The sequence below is a fragment of the Engystomops pustulosus genome, chromosome 2 (genome assembly GCF_040894005.1).
Source record: "Engystomops pustulosus chromosome 2, aEngPut4.maternal, whole genome shotgun sequence".
Classification (NCBI taxonomy): domain Eukaryota; kingdom Metazoa; phylum Chordata; class Amphibia; order Anura; family Leptodactylidae; genus Engystomops; species Engystomops pustulosus.
Window position 1 is genome coordinate 162,632,242 of NC_092412.1, and position 19,977 is coordinate 162,652,218.

Consider the following 19,977-nt stretch of genomic DNA (forward strand, 5'->3'; position numbering starts at 1 on the left):
AAAACATTGGAAGCAAGCAGCAGGTAAAAGCTGCCAGAAGTGGTTAACTGGGAAACATAATTGGTTAACAACTAAGTAGGGAGGGTGCGCGTGTTTGCTGAGCTTTAACTGTGATGGGCACAAATCACTTCAGACAGCTCTTATCTTCGATCTCATAGCAGGAATGAGGACAGCACTGCTGCTGAGGCAAGATACAGGCGGTCCCCTACTTAAGAACACTCGACTTACATACGACCCCTAGTTACAAACGGACCTCTGGATATTGGTAATTTATTGTACTTTAGTCCTATGCTACAATAAACAGCTATAACAGTTATCACATGTGTCTGTAATGAAGCTTTAGTGTTAACATTGATTCTTATGACAATCCAACATTTTTAACCGGTTAAGGACCGGGCCCTTTCCCATTTTTTCATTTCCATTTTTCACTCCCCACCTTCAAAAATCTATAACTTTTTTATTTTTACACGTAAAAAGCTATGTGACGGCTCATTTTTTGCGTAACAAATTGCACTTCATAGTGATCACATTGAATATTCCATGCCATGTACTGGGAAGCGGGAAAAAAATTCCAAATGCAGTGAAAATGGTGAAAAAACGCATTTGTGTCGTATTCTTGTGGGCTTGGATATTACGGCTTTCACTTCACGCCACAAATGACGCATCTAATTTATTCTTTGGGTCAGTACGATTACAGGGATACCAAATTTGTATAGGTTTTATAATGTTTTCATACATTTACAAAAATTAAAACCTCATGAACAAAATTTTTTTTTTATTTTGCCGTCTTCTTGTGCTTATAACTTTTTCATACTTCGTTGTATGGAGTTGAGGGTGGTGTCATCTTTTGCGGCTTTTGATGACGTTTTCAATGGTATTATTTTTAGGACTGTATGACCTTTTGATCACTTTTTATAGAATTTTTAATTGACAAAAAAGTGCCAGTTTTGACTTTGGACGCGATTTTCCTTTAAGGGGTTAAACGCAGTGAAAAAACGTTATAATATTTTGATAGATCAGGCATTTTCGGACGCGGCGATACCTAATGTGTTTATGATTTTTACTGTTTATTTATATTTATATCAGTTCTAGGGAAATGGGGGTGATTTGAATTTTTAGGTTTTTTTATTATAATTTTTTTTTTACTTTTATTTTTATTTTTACTATTTTTCAGACTCCCTAGGGTACTTTAACCCTAGGTTGTCTGATCGATCCTACCATATACTGCCATACTACAGCACATTGTAATGAATGGGTTAACCCGAAGTAGCTTCAGGTCTTCGTGAGACCCGAAGCTACCATGGCGACTGATCACCGCTCCCCGATGACACCATCCGTTTGAAGCCGCTGGCAGCCTTGCCTGTCACCGGTAAGCCTTTGCTGCAATATGCAGCAGAGACTTACCGGCTATGCATCTCCATCGCGAACCGGTCGCGAACCGGTTGAAATCCAATTGTCACAGAGACCAAAAAAGTTCTGGCTGGGATTACAATGATAAAATATACAGTTCCGACTTAAATACAAACTCAACTTAAGAGCAAACCTATTGACCCTATCTTGTATGTAACCCAGGGGCTGCCTGTACTTTCTTTCTTTTAACTTTCGCTATGACTGGTCAGTCAGATTTGACTGACTAATAAAAGCAATCCCTGCGCAGGGACAGCTGTGAGAAGTCTTGGGTTTATGACACTGATTATCAGCCACCTGTGACAGATTTCGCCACTGTTCTATCACCTGTCGATTACACAGGGTGACACTTTAACTGCTTGAAGTTATAGATCATCTAAATGCCTCAACAACTGGTTAATTAAGACCACTTAACTTGCCCTGTGTCTTCAAGAGGGTTTAATGTTCCCAACGAGGTCATAAAAGACCCAGGACGACATTTCCACATTTTTTCAACATTTTATTTTTTTATTTTCTTGTTTTCACCTGTGGCATCTATGACACAGTTACAGAGGGAAACGACCCCCTGCTCAGTTCCAGTAGCTCTGAGTAACCCATACAAACCAGCGACAGTTCTAGTTCTGCTTCTCACTTCACCACCCTACTTCAGCACAATGCTGTGAGGATCAGAGAAGGAAGAACCGGTAATAAACCCCATCTTCCTTGGGTCTCTGGTTGCTTTTGACACCCGGAGAAGGAAGAACCGGTAATAAACCCCATCTTCCTTGAGTCTCTGGTTGCCTTTGACACCCAGAGACCTGGTCCCACCACCGCCAATATGGAGGAAGCAGAAGAAAACTCGAGACCTACGACCGGGGACCTGTCCCCCTCGGGCAGTCTCCTTCCGGGGACCGCCTATCCGTCTCTGGCAGTCTCCTTTCCGTGGACCGCCTATCCGTCTCTGGCAGTCTCCTTCCGGGGACCGCCTATCCGTCTCTGGCAGTCTCCTTCCGGGGACCGCCTATCCGTCTCTGGCAGTCAACTTTGTCTAAGGGGAAATTTATCAGAAGTGTCTGAGAGCAGAACTGCTCTTGTTGCCCATGGCAACCAATCCAGCACAAGTTTCATTTTCCCACAGTAGTTTAGAAGATTACAGCTGATCTCTGATTGGTTTCCATAGGCAACTGGAACAGTTTTACCTCAGACATTTCTGATAAATCTCCCCCCATCTCTGTATTCCTAATCATCTTACCTCACACATAAGATGTCTTGTACTCATTGGGGGTCATTTACTAAGGGCCCGTTTCGCGTTTTCCCGACGTGTTACCCGAATATTTCCGATTTGCGCCGATTGTACCTGAATTGCCCCTGGGATTTTGGCACACGCGATCGGATTGTGGCGCATCGGCGCCGGCATGCGCGCGACAGAAATCGGGGGGCGTGGCCGAACGAAAACCCGACGTATTCGGAAAAAAACGCCGCATTTAAAAACAGAAATTGTGTCGCTTGGGAAGCGCTTAACTTCACCTGATCCAGCTCGGTGTATTCCGGTGCGTTCAAATGCATTTCAGCGCAGCAGTGCCACCTGGTGGACAGCGGAGGAACTGCCATCATAAATCCCGGCCGGCCGAGCATTTTTCAAGGGGACCAAGGCTCTGCACAGGGAAGCTTGGCCAAAAACCTGGAAACCTCAGAAAATGATGGAAACACCACAGAAATGGACAGGAAACAGCAGGGTCAGCATGAATGGATGCCTCTGAGGCTGCTTAATCGCACCATTATGCCAAAATTATGGGCAACAGCATGGCCATGACAGAGTGACCGAGTGAGGCTGCTATGGAGGCAATTACATTTGGAATGTGCCTGTAAGTCCAAAAAAGTTTTCAAAACAGAGGACCGGGAAGTGGCCCGCCAGAAAATTAAATAGATAGAGTACCTGTATGTGGCACTCCCAAAAATTATTTAAAACTGAGGACCTGGTAGGTGGCCCTCCAGAAAAATTGAATGGATAGAGTACTATAGCTAGAGCCAGTTGGTCCTGGCAAACAATAGCCATTTGCCTCTGCTTTAGTGTACAAAGAGGAGGAGAAGGAGGAGAATGAGTAGGAGGAGTGCATACATGAGAATTATTCAGGTTGAGCTGCTTTCACCTGGTGGAGAATAGAAATCATGAGAAATCCATGATTGATTCATCTTGATAAGTGTCAGCCTGTCAGTCGACAGACGTGCACGCTTATTGGTGATGATGCCACCAGCTGCACTGAAAACTTGCTCTGACAACACGCTAGCGGCAGGGCAGGCAAGAACCTACAAGGCGTACAGCGCCAGTTCGGGCCACATGTCCAGCTTTGAAACCCAGTAGTTGTAGAGAGCTGTGTGATCATTTAGGACGATGGTATGGTTAGCTACGTACTCCCTCACCATATTTCTGTAAAGATCAGCCCTACTCTGCCGAGACTGGGGACAGGTGACAGTGTCTTGCTGGGGTGACATAAAACTGGCAAAGGCCTTGTAAAGTGTACCCCTGCCAGTGCTGGACAAGCTGCCTGCTCGCCTACTCTCCCTCGCTACTTGTCCCGCAGAACTACGCACTCTGCCGCTAGCGCTGTCAGATGGGAAATACGGTTTCAACTTGTGCACCAGGGCCTGCTGGTATTCATGCATTCTCACACGCGTTTCCTCTCCAGGGATGAGAGTGGAAAGATTTTGCTTGTACCGTGGGTCCAGGAGGGTGAATACCCAGTAATCGGTGCTGGAAAAAATTCTTTGAACGCGAGGGTCCTGGGATAGGCAGCAAAGCATGAAATCTGCCATATGAGCCAGAGTCCCCAACGAGCAACAATTCACTCCCCTCACTGGCCTGACTCTCCATTTCCTCCTCCAACTCCTCTTCTTCTGCCCATACACACTGAACAGTAAAGGACTGAGAAAAGGTCCCCTCTTCTGTCTCGCCGACATTCTCCTCCTCTTCCTCCTCCGATACGCACTGAGAAACAGACCGGAGGGTGCTCTGGCTATCAACAAGGGAATCTTCTTCCCCCGTCTCTTGTGATGAGTGCAAAGCTTCCGACTTCATGTTGACCAGAGTTTTTCAACAGGCCAAGCAGCGGGATGGTGAGGCTGATGATGGCGGCATCGCCATTGACCATCTGTGTTGACTCCTCAAAGTTACTCAGCACCCGACAGATATCAGACATCCACGTCCACTCCTCATTGTAGACTTGAGGAAGTTGACATCTGGCAGTCTACAATCGCTCTGCGCTGCTGGTAAACTCTGGACAACATGGTTAATGTTGAATTCCACCTCGTGGGGACGTCGCACAACAGTCGGTGAGCGGGCAGTTGGAGGCGGCACTGTGCTGCCCTGAGAATGGCAGCATCTTTGGTCGACTTTCTGAAATGCGCACAGATGCGGCGCACCTTCGTGAGCAAATCAGACAGATTGGGGTATGTCTTGAGAAACCGCTGAGCTATCAGATTTAACACATGGGCCAGACATGGCACATGTGTCAGTCTGCCGAGTTGCAGAGCCGCCACCAGGTTACGGCCGTTGTCACACACAACCATGCCTGGCTTCAGGTTCAGCGATGCCAGCCACAGATCGGTCTGCGCCGTGATGCCCTGTAATAGCTCTTGGGCGGTGTGCCTTTTATCGCCTAGGCTCAGCAGTTTGAGCACCGCTGCTGCGCCTAGAGCTACCGACTGATGGCGCCACTCCCACGGATGGTAATTCGGAGGAGGAGGGTTGGGAGAAGGAGGCAGCATAGTAGGCCTGAGAGACCGTGACTGAGGTAGGCCCCGCAATCCTCGGCGTCGGCAGAATATGAACGGCCCCAGGGTCAGACTCGGTCCCAGCCTCCACCAAGTTAACCCAATGTGCTGTCAGCGAGATATAGTGGGACGATGTTGTCTGACAAGTGCTGGTGCAGGGCTGGGACAGTACATCGGGAAAAGTAGTGGCGGCTGGCAGTCGCCGCCATGAGGTTGCGAAAGGCCTCGGTCTCTTCCAGCCTATAGGGCAGCATCTCCAGGCTCAGTAATTTGGAGATGTCGACGTTGAAGGCTTGGGCGTGTGGGTGGATGGAACTGTATTTCCTCTTGCGCTCCAGTGTCTGGGGTATAGACAGCTGAACGCTGCGCATGGAGACATTGGTGGACGCTGTGGAGGATCGTGGAGGCGAAGGTGTGGTTTTCGAGCGGGAGGTGTTTGTGCCGGGGTCCTAAGCAGGGGGCTGACTAGCAGAGGCAGCAAATGACACAGGGGAAGGAGCAGTGGTGGGCCCGGCCAGAGGTGAACGGCCTTGGTTCCATTGAGTGGGGTATTTAGCATTCATATGCCTGCGCATACTGGTGGTGGTTAAGCTAGTAGTGGAGGAACCCCTTTTGATCCTGGTGTGGCACAGGTTGCACACCACAGTCCGTTGGTCATCCGCTGTTTCTTTAAAGAACCTCCAGACTTCAGAAAATCTAGCCCTCGCCACGGGAGCTACACTACGTGAAACATTTGGCACTGATGCACCAGCTCTGGCCCTGCCTCTGGCCCCACCACTGCCTCTTCCAACTTGTTCTGGTATAGGACTCGCCTCCGTCTCAGAAGCACTGTCTTCACCCGGCCTATCAACCCAGCTTGGGTCTGTCACCGCATCATCCTCCGATCCCTCAGTCTGCTCCCTCCTCGGACTTCCTGCCCTGACAACAACTTCACCACTGTCTCCTCATCGTCAGACACCTCTTTACACACTTCTTCCACTACGTCAACAATGTCATCACCCACAGACTGCGACCGTTGGAAAACCTGGGCATCGGGAAAGAGCTCAGCTGCAACCTGAGAAGTGGTTTGTGACTCTGGGAAGGGTCCAGAAAACAGTTCCTCAGAGTATGTCGGATCATATTCCAAATTTTCCTGGGAGGGGGCAGACTGAGGGGAAGGAGGTTGAGGTGGAAGAGCCGGAGGAGTGCTCACTTGGGTAACATGGGTGGACTGCGTGGAAGACTGACTGGTGGACAAATGGCTTGAAGCATTGTCCGCAATCCACGACATCACCTGTTGTGGCCTAAACAGTGTTCTACCATGAGTCCCACTAAGTTGAGACTTGAAGCTAGGGAGTGTAGCTCTGCGGCATTCCCCTGCTCCCTCATCAGCAGGTAGTGTCTCACTCCACCCAGGACCACAACCTCGTCCTCTACCCTTAGCCCTCGGGTTCAACATTTCCCAAATAAAAGTCTCTTTTATAGAGAAAAGAGAAACATTTTTGGGGGTAATTTAATTTTTTTTTGGTTTTATAGAACAAAAAGTGCAGAAGAAATCAGACAGCAACCTCAGAAGATGATTGCTATGGCTAGTTTCTAACCAACACTGACAGCACACAAAAGGATTTTGTGCTGTGACTGTCACTTTAACTTTAGAAAAACGCTAATATAGCCCTAACAAGGGCTGTTGGGTTCTTGGATAATCACTCCTGCCTAAAAGTAAGGTTCTTGGAGAATCACTCCTACCTAACAGTAATCTACTAGAACACCCGAACGCTATCCCTGACCAACTAGTATATTCCAGGGTCACCTGATCAGGCCTGGCTTGTGATTGGCTCGGTTTCTGGCCACCAACAATCTAAACGCCGGGAGATGCCATTTTCTCAGGCTGCCAAGATACTTGTCCGAGCAACTAGCAATTCCAAGTATGCTAATGCTCGAACGAGCATCAAGCTCGTATGCTTGCTCATCTCTAGTAGTAACCAATCACAGCACAGAGCTCATATTAATGACCTGTGGCAGAACAGCAACGAGACGCAGACGCTCCCGGAGTCAGAGAGTGACTATGCAAAATTTGGTGACTGTAAACGAGACGCTACGGATTCCTTTAACGGACATACACACTCAGATTTATATAGAAGATTTCTAAAATAAATAGAGATATATAGAGAATTCCACAAGAGAAAACACGTCTAAATTGCCCTACTTGTCTCTTTTCCTCCAACCATAATAAAGTGATCAGAATGTATTATAGGTCTTAAAAAATGAAAATATCAGCAGGTGCTGTAACTGTAAGGCCCCTTCCACACTAGCGAGTGTGATGCGATGAACTCGCATCACACTCGCAACACAAGCTGCCGGGAACGCACGGCCCGAACGCTGCACCGCGGGAGTGAACTGACATGCTGAGTTCACTCCCACGGTGCAGCGTTCGGGCCGTGCGTTCCCGGCAGCTTGCGTTGCGAGTGTGATGCGAGTTCATCGCATCACACTCGCTAGTGTGGAAGGGGCCTAAGAGTCACTAAAAGTTGTCTGCAATTAAGTTTTATTCTTAACAGTCATTCCCAATGACACCACAAAAATGTTAAAATCCATTAGTCACATGAGACAAAAAAATATTGTGTGTGGCATTACACAAAATATACCAATTCTGCCTTGCATACTGAACCTACTTAGAACATCAAGATCTGGTTCGTAACCCAGGAACTGACTGTAAATCATATACACAGGACACATAAATACACATATACTGTATACTATATAGTACATCCAATATATGGCAAAAAGACCACCTTCCATACACAGGCCAACAGGAGACAGATACAGCTGATTATCCAAACATGAAAAGAAAAAATATAAATATATCAAATATAAAGAATATATATGTATAGTTTAATTCAAAATTACACTTACTCAAAACACAGATGTAGTTCATGTGATTCGAGGCATTCTGAAATCATTCGGAAGAGAAAATCTGCATATACAGACCCTATTTATCAGAAATGAAATTATAAAAATGCAGCATTTGAAACAACTTGTTTTTAGCTACAAGCAATAAAAAAACATTGCAATGCACAAGGAGCTTTGGTCTGTCTAGGTTTGAGCTTTAACAAATATTGTTGAGGTTACCTGTCTCAGCTTTGTCCAATAATGGACTTAATAAAGTGTTACATGCTGGCCTGGCATACTTCCGGCAAAACACAGTAAGTGCAGCAATAAGGGTACGGGAAGCTGGGGTGGAGAGAGAAAGTACCTACAAAAATACAAAAGAAGAATTATTACTTAACTTAATCTTGAGTAAATTATCAAAAACATTACAAATAGATGTTCGAATATGCAAAAAAAAAAAAATAGACGTTTTATAAATACTGTACCATGAAAAAGGTACTAAAACAGGTTTTGAATGGAGCAAAAGGAGAAGCCCCGGAAGGGAATTGTAAAAGGCAAGTTTGAAAAATACAAAAAAATTTTTTGCTTTAATCTACGATGAAGATAAAACAAAAATCATGTGTTTAATGGAAATGTAGAAAATCAGATTACCGTATATACTCGAGTATAAGCCGACCCAAGTATAAGCCGAGGCCCCTAATTTTACCACAAAAACCTGGTAAAACCTATATATTTTTTACTCGAGTATAAGCCGAGTTTGGGTTTTCAGCACACATTTTTTTGTGCTGAAAAACTAGGCTTATACTCGAGTATATAAGGTAAATTAAACTTTAGCCTCATTTTAACCTTTTTCAAAGCCTTTATTTCTTCCAAATGCAGCCATTCCTAGTGATATTACAATGGGGAAGGGACAGGGAGGTGAGTTTAAATCATCTATCATCCGGGAATCTGTTGGTAAATGTCCTTTAAAATCAGAAGTTAAACTTCCAGTTCTGGGGGCCAATATGGACTTAAAACACATCTACCACCAGGATCAAAGATTGTAAACCAAGCACAATGACATACTGGTACCTATCTCCTCTGGCAGGATCTGCTCTTTCAGCTTCTTCTTCCCTTTTTAGAAAAATGCTTTTAAATTATGCAAATGAACCTGAGGGGCTCCTTGCTCCATAAGTGTTATTGGAGCCTGGAGCCCCCTAGACTCATTTGCATGATTTTAAAGCTTTTTTTTTTTTAAACACATCTACCACCAGGAAGCCAAGCCTCCGTTCGTGTTGGTAAACTGCTGTATGGGGACATCGACAGGCATAGAATGGAAGGAGCCCCATTGAGCAGAGTTGCATTATAGTTACAGGCTATAAAATGTTTATTTTTTTGTAACGTGGACATATGGGGCTTATTTATTCCGGGTTTAGAGACACTTTTCAAGTAATCATTTAGGGGGGTTCAATAGCCAATTGCTAAGATTATATTAATTCTTTCTTGGTAAGGATAAGAAACTCATTAATTCTGGTTTAGGGTTTTTAGTTTATTCGTAGGCAGTTCACTATACCATAAAAATAATATGTTATCTTAATTCTATAGGTCACGGGCTATTATGGCGATACCCCATATATATAGCTTTTTTATGGTCGACTTGTTTTGTAGAATAAAGAACTCATTTGTTGAAAAATTGCCTTGCTTTTGCATCACCATGTTGTAATACATTTTTATCTGTTTTTTTGCGGGACAAGATGTACTGTACTTTTTTATTGGTATCATCTCGGGGTAAATGTTACTTTTCGAACAGTTTATCCTTTTTTTATGAGGCTGGATGTGAAGATATTGCAATTTTTGCAGGTTTTTTTAAAAAAAAATGTTAAGTCATTCACCGTAGGGGTACAGTAGCAATTTTATTTTATTCTACGGGTTGTTACGGAAGTGGTGATGCCCAATATGAAGTGTTTTGTGGTGATTTTTTTTAATGTGAAATTTGATTTTTATATGTGATGGGGAATTAGGGGATCTTTACTCATTTATTTTATTTTTTACACTTTTTTAAAACTATTTTTACAGTTTTACTTTATACCAGTGTGGGACAGGAACAAGTGATCATTTGATCACTTGCTCCATGTACTGTACTGCAATACTACTGTTTTTTTTTTTTCGATTATCTTTTTATTCATTTTCAAACAATGAAACAAAGCAGATTGCATTAGCCTCTATACATCTAGATGAGAGCCAGATATATTGACATATGGTCATCCCACACAAGTCACTGCAGAACTCAAAGAAAGACACGTTACACCATGAAGGGTTACAAGGTTGCTGTAAGTCTGCATAAAAGCATTACATACATAACATAACAGTTGGTGTGCAAACCGGAAGGTGACTATTTTGGGGAGGAGGGGGAAGGGAAGGTATGAGAAGGAAAGTCCAAAGGGACAGCAGGGGGTGGCGTATTTAGTGTGCGAACACTGTAAACTCGTGCTTCTCTTAGTTACCACCGCTGGCACCCTGTGTGGTGGACCTTTGGTGTTCTGAGCGATGGGTTTAGTGGAGTAATTGGGTCTATTAGCTTCGGTTCATCGCTGCTAGCTCACTCTGCTAGCCCCTTTCGACCTCTCAGGGAGGGGTTTAGGTGGAGGTATAAGTGAGCCAGGGTTTACAAATCTTCTCATACTGTTGATGTGTGCAGGATGCCCAACTAGACAGTTCCTTCAGACGGCATATCTAAGACATTTTATTCTCCCACATTGGGATAGAAGGGGCAATCTGCTGCCACCGCCAACAAATTTGTTGTCAAATCTGTACCTGTCAGTTTGGTACTCCTCTTGTGTTAGGAGTAGAAATGATATCTGAAATGATGGCGAGAAAATGGATTCAATTTTGCTTTGTATTTCCTGCCAAAACATGGCAATGTGGGAACAGGACCACCGTACATGAGTATAGGGGCCCAGACCTTTTCCACATGTCCAGCAAATTCCCGTTGGGTGTAGGCCCCAGTGAAAAAAAGCTATTGTGCCTTGTACCATCGGCCAATACCTTGTAGTGATGCTCCTGGAGCCTTACGCCCCGGGAGAAGCTGTAGGAGTGCATTAGCACCCATGTTTTTAGTTTGTCTGTTAAGGTGAGGCCCAGCTCTTTCTCCCATGCTGCTATGTATAGATGTGAAGAGAGGTATCTGGAGTTCAGTAGATAATCATGAATATATGAGACCTTTGGTTGCCCTAGGACAGTGGTGGCGAACCTATGGCACGGGTGCCAGAGGCGGCACTCAGAGCCCTTTCTGTGGGCACCCGGGCCATCGCCCCAGCACACCATACAGGACTCAAATAATCTTCCTGCAGTTCCAAACAACTTAAAAGATGCTGCTTCCAGTCATATTTTGATACTTACTTCGCTACTTTGGACTGTAGAAAGAGGGAGAATAAGTAGACAGGGCCGGATTATCTTTGGAGGACCTCCTGCTGGCCCCACGATTCTCTGTGTACAGAGGGACACTGGAAAGAAGCTACAATTATGCAAATTTTCCATCTTTCTACTGTGTTGCTGTCCTCAGGAGGCCAATATGATTGAAAGTTGTTGAACAGGGAGCAATAAGTTACTGCTTTAATTTTTAGTTGGCACCTCGCGATAAATAAGGGGTTTTGAGTTTGCAGTTTGGGCACTCGGCCGCTAAAAGGTTCGCCATCACTGCCCTAGGAGCTCCTATTGCTATTGTTAGTTCCAAGGGATTGGGGTTCCTTGCTGATTTGACAAGCTCACTCAGTGTCATATCACCAAATCCCAGTCACCAACGGGATTCAATAAACGGTAACAGGTGGGTTGACATCAGTGGGGACTGGAAAGTAGAAATCGCACTCTGTTTATTAACCTTTTGCCAAGCCTGCTGGAAGTGTCTCGATACTGCAATACCACTGTACTGCAGTATATTACTTAGCATAGGTTGACGGGCACTGTGTTAGATCGTGCTGAAAGCACCTACTGCCAGCAGACCGCAGCTATCGCATGGCCTCTGCTACGAAGACCAGCGGACGCCGAGACATACAGTACAGACAAAGTTTTGACACGGCTTCTCTTTCAAAGAGTTTTCATGACTGTAAAAATTGTAGATTCGCACTGAAGATATCAAAACTATAATTAACATATGTGGAATTATATACTTAAAGGGAACCTGTCACCACATTTTTCACAAATACATGTAGTGACAGGTTCCCATAAAGCCCTAGTAACTGACACCTTTCTTTTAGCTAAAAATTGTTCCCCTCAGATTCCCATATATCAACTTTATAGTTTTACCTGTTATCTAAGAATGGCTACAGCGAGTCAAGGTGGGCGTGGCCTCCTAAGGCTGAATCTAGCAGTTCCTCTCCATCCTATATCTGTATGCAGCTGCAATGTCATGTGATCAGGGTGCAATCATTGCAGGTCCTTCAGCTTTTTAGCATTAGAAAACTGTACACCAAGCATATATATCACGAAATCACAGCATATTGTATCACATGAAATAACAGCAGACTGCACAGAGAGGAGTAGAAGTCTATGCAGTATTACTGTGAATGTTTTATGTGGTCAGATATGTGCATGGGGTACAGTTTGCTAATGTTAAGTAGCTGAAGGACCTGTGGTGATGTCACCCTGGTCACTTGACATTAGGCCACGCCCCTCGACTCGCTCCGGAGATACATAGATACCAGGCAAGATTTTATGGGGTATATGAACCTATTTTGTCTACCTAGATAAGTAGACGGACCCAGGACATAACACATAATGCAATTATAATTCAACAATACTTTATTGAGTTAAACATACAAAAACCATGAAAGAGTTTTTTCCAATAAAACATGTGCAGCCACAGATGGTGGTAGGCAGATAAAGGAGTAACACCGTTGGACCCAAAGGGAGAAGGTTACTGCATAGCAAATTTTATAGGGATAAGGTGTATCAGGTATTTGTGTACCGTTCAGGTACTTCAATGTTATTGTAACAATATATTGCACTTGCCCCAATAAAGTTTTAAGGTGAACAGGGTCTCTTACCCATGATCAAGCAGCGGATTCCCAGGTCCAGGGTGACTCCCGCCCCGATTTTATGGGGATCTGAAGGAAACTATTTTTAGCTAAAAGAAGGGTGTCAGATAGTTACTAGAGCTCTATATGAATCTGTTACTACCTGTATTTGTGAAAAATGTGGTGATGGGTTCCCTTTAACAAAAAAGTGTGAAACAACTGAAAATATGTCTTATGTTCTTCAAAGTAGCCACCTTTTGCTTTGATAACTGATGTCCACACTCTTTACCTCTTGAAGCTCATCAAGAGAATGCAGTCACCAAAAAAGGTTTTCTCATCACAGGTATGCCCTTTCAGCTTTAATAAGTGGGATCTATTGCCTTATAAATGGGGTTGGGACCATCAGTTGTGTTGTGCAGACATCAGGTGGATACACAGCCGATAGTCCTACTGAATAGACTGTTAGCTGCTTTTTTCTAACCATAATATAAATTCTAAGTAAAGAAAAACAAGTGTTCATCATTACTTTAACCCCTACGGGACTCAGCCTCTGTTGGCCTTTAGGACGCAGTCCCATTTTTCAAATCTGCGCTGTGTCACTATAAGTGCTTATAGCTCTGGAACGCTATGAGATATCCAGTGGATTTTGAGATTGTTTTCTCGTGACACATTGTACTTCAAATTAGTTTAAAAATTTGGAAGATATATTTTGTGTTTAGTTATTAAAAAAATTAAATTTGGCTTTATGTTGGCATGGTTTTTTAAGATTCCACATATTTTACTAGAATGTTATGAGGCTCAGAATTTGGGTGTCATTTTTCGAATTTTTTGGAAAATCAGCAAAACCCGTAATTAGATGGACCTGCTCAACTTTTAATTGAATGTGAGAGGCCTAAATAATAGCGAGACTCGTAAATTACCCCATTATGGAAACTACACACCTCAACGTATGAAAAACCACTTTTAAGAAGTTTGTTAACCCTTGTTTTATAGGGGTTAAAACAAAATGGAGGTGTGGTCTACAAATTGTAATATTGTTTGACAATACATTCATTTTGGGTGGAAAATTAAACATCTGTAATGGATTAAATGAAAAAAGGCTCCACAAAGTTTGATACCCAATTTCTCCCGAGTATACCGAAACTCTATATGTGGTGGTAACCTGCTGTATGGGCGCACGGCCGGGCATAGAAGGGAAGGAGGCGCCATGCAGATCAGATTTTGCTATGTAACATTATACAGGCTATCATTTTTTGTTTTTGTTTTTTATTGTGGACCTATAGGGGCTTATTTTTTTGCCACATGAGATGCACTTTCCTGGTACATAATTTTGGGGCATCTATAGCCAGTTGGTGAGATTTTATTAACTCTTTGTTGGTGGAGGAAATGAAAATCATCAATTTTTAGGAACTTTTTTGTGGATTTTTTTTTTTTGGCCGTTTACCTACCGTAAAAATAGTAAATTATTTTTATTCTATGGGTCTCCACGATTACGAAAAGACCTCATTTATATAGTTTTTAAAAAAAAAAAATTCCCATTTTACTGAATAAAAAGTAATTAGGCAAAAATATAAATTTTTGCATCACCGACTTTCATATGCATAACTTTTTTATTTTTATGCTTACTAAGCTGGTTAGGGGCTTATGTTTTGCGAGAAGGATTGTTATTTTTAGTGGTCTTATTTTAGTGTGCGTAACTTTTTTAAGTCACTTTTTAGAGCATTTTTTTTAAGTGTATTAATTAAAAATCATCTTTTTTCTGAGAGTTTTTTGAGGTTGTTTTTTACGGTGTTCACTTTGCTGGCCCAATAATGATTCTGTTTTATTATGCAGATTGTCCCGGACGTAGCAATAACAAATATGTGGGAGTTTTGTGGATTTTATTCAATTTTACTGAATAAAAACTAATTTGGAGACAATGGGGGTCATTTACTAAGGGCCTGATTCGCGTTTTCCCGACGTGTTACCCGAATATATTTCCGATTTGTGTCGATTTCCCCTGAATTGCCCCGGGATTTTGGCGCACGCAATCGGATTGTGGCGCATCGGCGCTAGCATGCACGCAACGGAAAACGGGGGTCGTGGCCAAACGAAAACCCGACGGATTCGGAAAAACCGCCGCATTTAAAAAAAAAAAAAATCTGTTGCGGAGCTTGCACTTACCTTCACTCAGCCCGGCTCGGTGAACTCCAGTGCGATCCGATGCTTTTCAGCGCAGGAGGACGGCGGAGGAACTACCTTAATGAATCCCGGCCGGACTCCAATCCAGCACAGAGAACGCGCCGCTGGTTCGCGAATGGACCGGGTAAGTAAATCTGCCCCACCTTTGTTCATTTTAGCATCACCATCATTTCATATGCATAACTTTTTTATTTTTCGGCTGACAAATCTGGTTAGGGGCTAATTTTTTGCGATAAGAGTTGTTCTTTTTAGTGGTCTTATTTTAGAGTGCGCAACATTTTTTAATCACTTTTTAGATCATTTTTTTAAAGGTATTAATTAAAAAATATATTTTTTCGGAACGTTTTTGCGTTTACCCTGCAGGTCCGGTAACGATTCTGTTTTATTATACAGATTGTTACGGATGCGGCAAATATGTGGCAGTTTTTTGTGTGTTTGTGTTTTTACTTTATTAGGTGCTTATATTTTTATGTATTTATTTTTTATTTACTCTAATGTGTTAACTTTAGTGTTTTTACTTATACTTACTTGAACTTGAACCAGCGATGCTCTGATCGCTGGTTGAAGTCCAATACACTGCTCTACAATACTTTTTCATTGTAGAGCAGTGTAAACTGTCTGAGCATGCAGGCGCATGCTCAGACAGTTTACAGTCAGACCCGGAAGGGATCTGACTGGCAGGGACATCGGGCAGCCCTGGAGCATTAGGCAGTCTTCGGAGCTGCACAGAAGTGGATCGGATCGGTAAGCGGCACGGGGGATCCGATCCATAGCAGGAACACCCTTACACGCCGTGGTCATGCTCCGATTGCGGGTGTAACAGCACGGCTTCTGGTGCCAGCTCCGTTCGTGAGCCGGTCCCAGAAGCTGGACGTTCTACTACGTCCCGGTGCGCTTAGCATGTAGCCGCAGGGACGTAGTATAACAGCGTGGTGCGCCTAGGGGTTAACCCTTGCAAGAATCGTTTTTTGTGTTTCTGTTTTTTACTCCCCTAGTTCCAAAAGCAATAACTTTTTTTATTTATAAGTTTACAGAGATGTGTTAGAGCTTGTTATCTGCTTCTGTTTCTTGTGGGCTTGGTTTACAAGAGTTTTATTTTGCGCTCTAAATGACACTTTCTCTTTATTCTATGGGTTGCTACGATCACAGGAAATCAAATTTATATAGGTTTAAATAGATTTTAAAAAATTAAAATCTCTTGTACATAAAAAATATTTTCCATTTTGCCAAATTCTGAGGCTAATAACTTTTTCACACTTTGGTGTACGGATCTGTGTAAGGCTTCATTTTTTGCGGTATGTGCTGGCGTATTAATTTATATCCATTTGGTACCTATATGACTGTTTGATCATTTTTATTCAAATATTCATGGACGGAAAAATGGGGAAATAGTGGCGATTTGGACATTTAAGGGCATTTTGGGACTCGGTGATACCCATCAAGCTTATTATTTTTACTGTTTATTTACTTTTATATGTGATCTAGGGCAAGGTGAGTGGTTTAAAACTTTTACTTTTTTTTTTTTTTTTTTTTTTACATATTATACCTTTATTTTAGACACTCTAGGGTACTTTAACCCTGCAGGCAGAGGTCGCACTAACACTTTTCCAGAAGGATAATAATACCCCCTACCGCCCCACACTGTGCAGGCTGGGGTTGCCGCCCATTGTTATTTTTTTTACTAAAGTGTATCGGGAGATAGTCCTTCCCAAAAACATACCTTCTAACCTCCTCCTCATAGATAGTAAGCTCTTGTGACCGTTGTACAAGGACTGTCACCTCATGTGTCCCCCGCTCCTCATAGATTGTAAGCTCTTGTGACCATTGTACAAGTACTGTCACTTCCTGTGTTAGCTCCTCATAGATTGTAAGCTCTTGTGACCATTGAACAAGCAATGTCACTTCCTGTGTCCCCTCCTCCTCAGATTGTAAGCTCTTGTGACCATTGTACAAGCACTGTCACCTGCTGTGCCCCCTCATCATAGATTGTAAGCTCTTGTGACCATCGTACAAGCACTGTCACTTCCTGTAAGCACTTGTGACCGTTGTACAAGCAATGTCACTTCCTGTGTCCCCTCCTCCTCATAGATTCTAAGCTCTTGTGACCATTGTACAAGCACTGTCACCTCCTGTGTCCTCCTCCTCATAGATTGTAAGCTCTTATGACCATTGTACAAGCGCTTTCACCTCCTGTGTCCCATGCAGTCCACCCATGCATAGAATCTCAATCATAACTATTTTGTACTTTATTAAATACATCTTATGACATGCTCAGGTAACCACTATTAGTCAACTGAACTCCCTGGGAATAGTTCAGTCAAACCTGCGAGAACACCACAGCAGGCATAGGACCACCACAGCAGGCACGGGACCACCACCACAGATGACAACAAACACCTTTGGAATCAAACGCTCCTCCACTCTCCTTCTTTCTCTCAGACTCTGCTATGTCTGCTAGCGCGCATGTGCAGCTATATATATTACAACTAGAGAGACGGGCCAGGAGGGGAGAAGGAGCAGAGACCCCAGTAATGGTCACGTGTCCTGTCCCGTCTGTGCCATGCCTCGCCCCTCTTTAGTGTAATGTGATTCCCCTGCTGCTCCCTATATGTGATATGACACAGAGCAGCTAGGAGAAGACAATGACGGCAGCAGGGAATGCTCAGGGGGCGTGGCTTGAGCCTGCCTTCTGCCAGCAGAAGCAGAGACGTCTCTGCAGTGTAGTGGTCGGTGTGCACGTGACTACTCTGTGTCTGTGCGTTCCACTGCCCGCTCGGCTCCTTACAAACTAGCAGGCGGCAGCTGCACATCACTACTGCCGAGAGCCAGCACTTTTACAAGAAAATCAAATCATCAGCCTCTGCATGCGTCATAGACGCTTGTAGAGGCGTTATTGTATTCTCTGCCTGCAGGATCTGATTGCTAATACTTTATACTGCAATACTAATGTATTGCAGTATATAGAAATATTGATGGTGATCTCTAATAGTCTGCCATCTGCTGTCTATTAGGGATCATTACACCTGGCAACCCTAAAAGACTCATTGAGACTATAGGCTGCCATGGCAGCCAATCGCCACCCTTGGATGATGTCACGGGGTCATGGGGGGTCGGTGGCTGCAATGGGCTATCCAAGATGCACCCATGAAGTGGCAAGTTAGGTGCGGCCGGCACAACTGCGGCAGTAACAGGCCGGTGTCAGCTGAATTATACTGCTGACACCCACTGTGTATGGAGAGAGCTCAGCCCGCGAGCTCTCACCATACACCCCCTGCAGCACCAGGACATTATAGTACGTTAAGAAATAAAGGTCAGTCAGTACGAAAAATTGGGAAAACTTTGAAAGTGCAGTTGCAAAAACAATCAAGTTCTACAAAGAAACTGGCTCACATGAGGACCACCCCAGGAAAGGAAGACCAAGACCTCTGCTGCGGAGAAGGAGTTCATCCGAGTCAACAGCCTCAGAAATCACAGGTTAACAATAGCTCAGATTACAGACCAGGTCAATGCCACACAGAGTTCTAGCAGCAGACACATCTCTACACCAACTGTTGTTGTAGAGATGTGTAATATGCAACATGCATACTAATTATACTACAGTTTGCTTGTAGCCTTGGCTGGGGTGGGAAGGGAGGGGGGAGGTAGTATTGTTTTTGTATGTTTATTTGCAAATATTGAAAATAATAATGAAATATCTGATTTAAAATCAGGCAGCAGGCCTTTGTGCTAAAATAGTTCATAGGAAACCACTGCTAAGGAGAGGCAAGAAGCACAAGAGACTTCTTTGGGCTAAAGAACACAAGGAATGGACATTAGACCAGTGGAAATCTGTGCTTTGGTCTGAGGAGTCCAAATATGAGATCTTTGGTTCCAACCACCATGGCCAGAACGAATGGACTTGGAGGAGAAGATGTGATGGTGTGGGGCTGCTTTGCTGGTGACACTCTGGTGGATTTATTCATAATTAAATGTATACTGAACCAGCATGGTTACCACAGCATCTTGCAGCAGCAAGTTGGACCACCATTTATTTTTCAACAGGACAATGACCCCAAACACACCTCCAGTCTGTGTAAGGGCTATTTGACCAAGAAGGAGAGTGATAGGGTGCCTGGCCTCCATAGTCAACAGACCAGAACCCAATCGAGATGGTTTGGGATTAGCTGGACCGAAAAGAAAAGGCAAAAGGGTCAACAATAGCTATGCATCTTCGGGAACTCCTTCAAGACTGTTGGAAGACCATTTCAGTTGACTACCTCTTGAAGCTCAATCAAGAGAATGCCAAGAGTGTGCAAAGCAGTAATCAAAGCAAAGTGTGGCTACTTTGGAATATAAGACATATTTTAAGTTTTTTCACACCTTTTTGTTAAGTATATAATTCCACAAGTGATAATTCATAGCTTTGATGCCTTCAGTGTGAATCTACAATTTTTATAGTCATGAAAACACAGAAAACTCTTTGAATGAGAAGGTGTGTCCAAACTTTTGGTCTGTACAGTATATGTACGTCGGTAAATAAAAGATGGTGGAGTGCACCGTGTAAGGATAGTAGGGTGCAGGTCTTCGCCAGGGGTCCGACAAACCCCGCTGGTAGTAGCAGAGATCAATGGATGAAGCAGCACTCCGAAAAAATAAAGTGAAAAACTTTTTCTATAAAGACATTTTCAAGCAATAATTGAAAATGTCTTTATAGAAAAGACGAAATGTCGCATCCATGGTGGAATGGTGCTGCTTCTTCCATGTACGTTGGGATGCAGCAAGAGATCTTTGGAAGAAAAGC

At 43.5% G+C, this 19,977-nt stretch overlaps 1 protein-coding gene across 6 annotated transcripts in view; it reads right to left on the reverse strand.

The window, feature by feature from the left end:
- FANCE (FA complementation group E) overlaps positions 1-19,977 on the reverse strand; it is a 75,774-nt gene that overhangs the window by 15,514 nt on the left and 40,283 nt on the right. For all 6 annotated transcript variants that reach the window (XM_072137181.1, XM_072137182.1, XM_072137177.1 and 3 more), the window contains 2 exons: positions 8,266-8,389; positions 8,050-8,125 (listed from right to left, as the gene is read on the reverse strand). In XM_072137181.1, the coding sequence (XP_071993282.1) occupies positions 8,050-8,125; positions 8,266-8,389 (200 nt within the window). The remainder of the gene's footprint in view (positions 1-8,049; positions 8,126-8,265; positions 8,390-19,977) is intronic.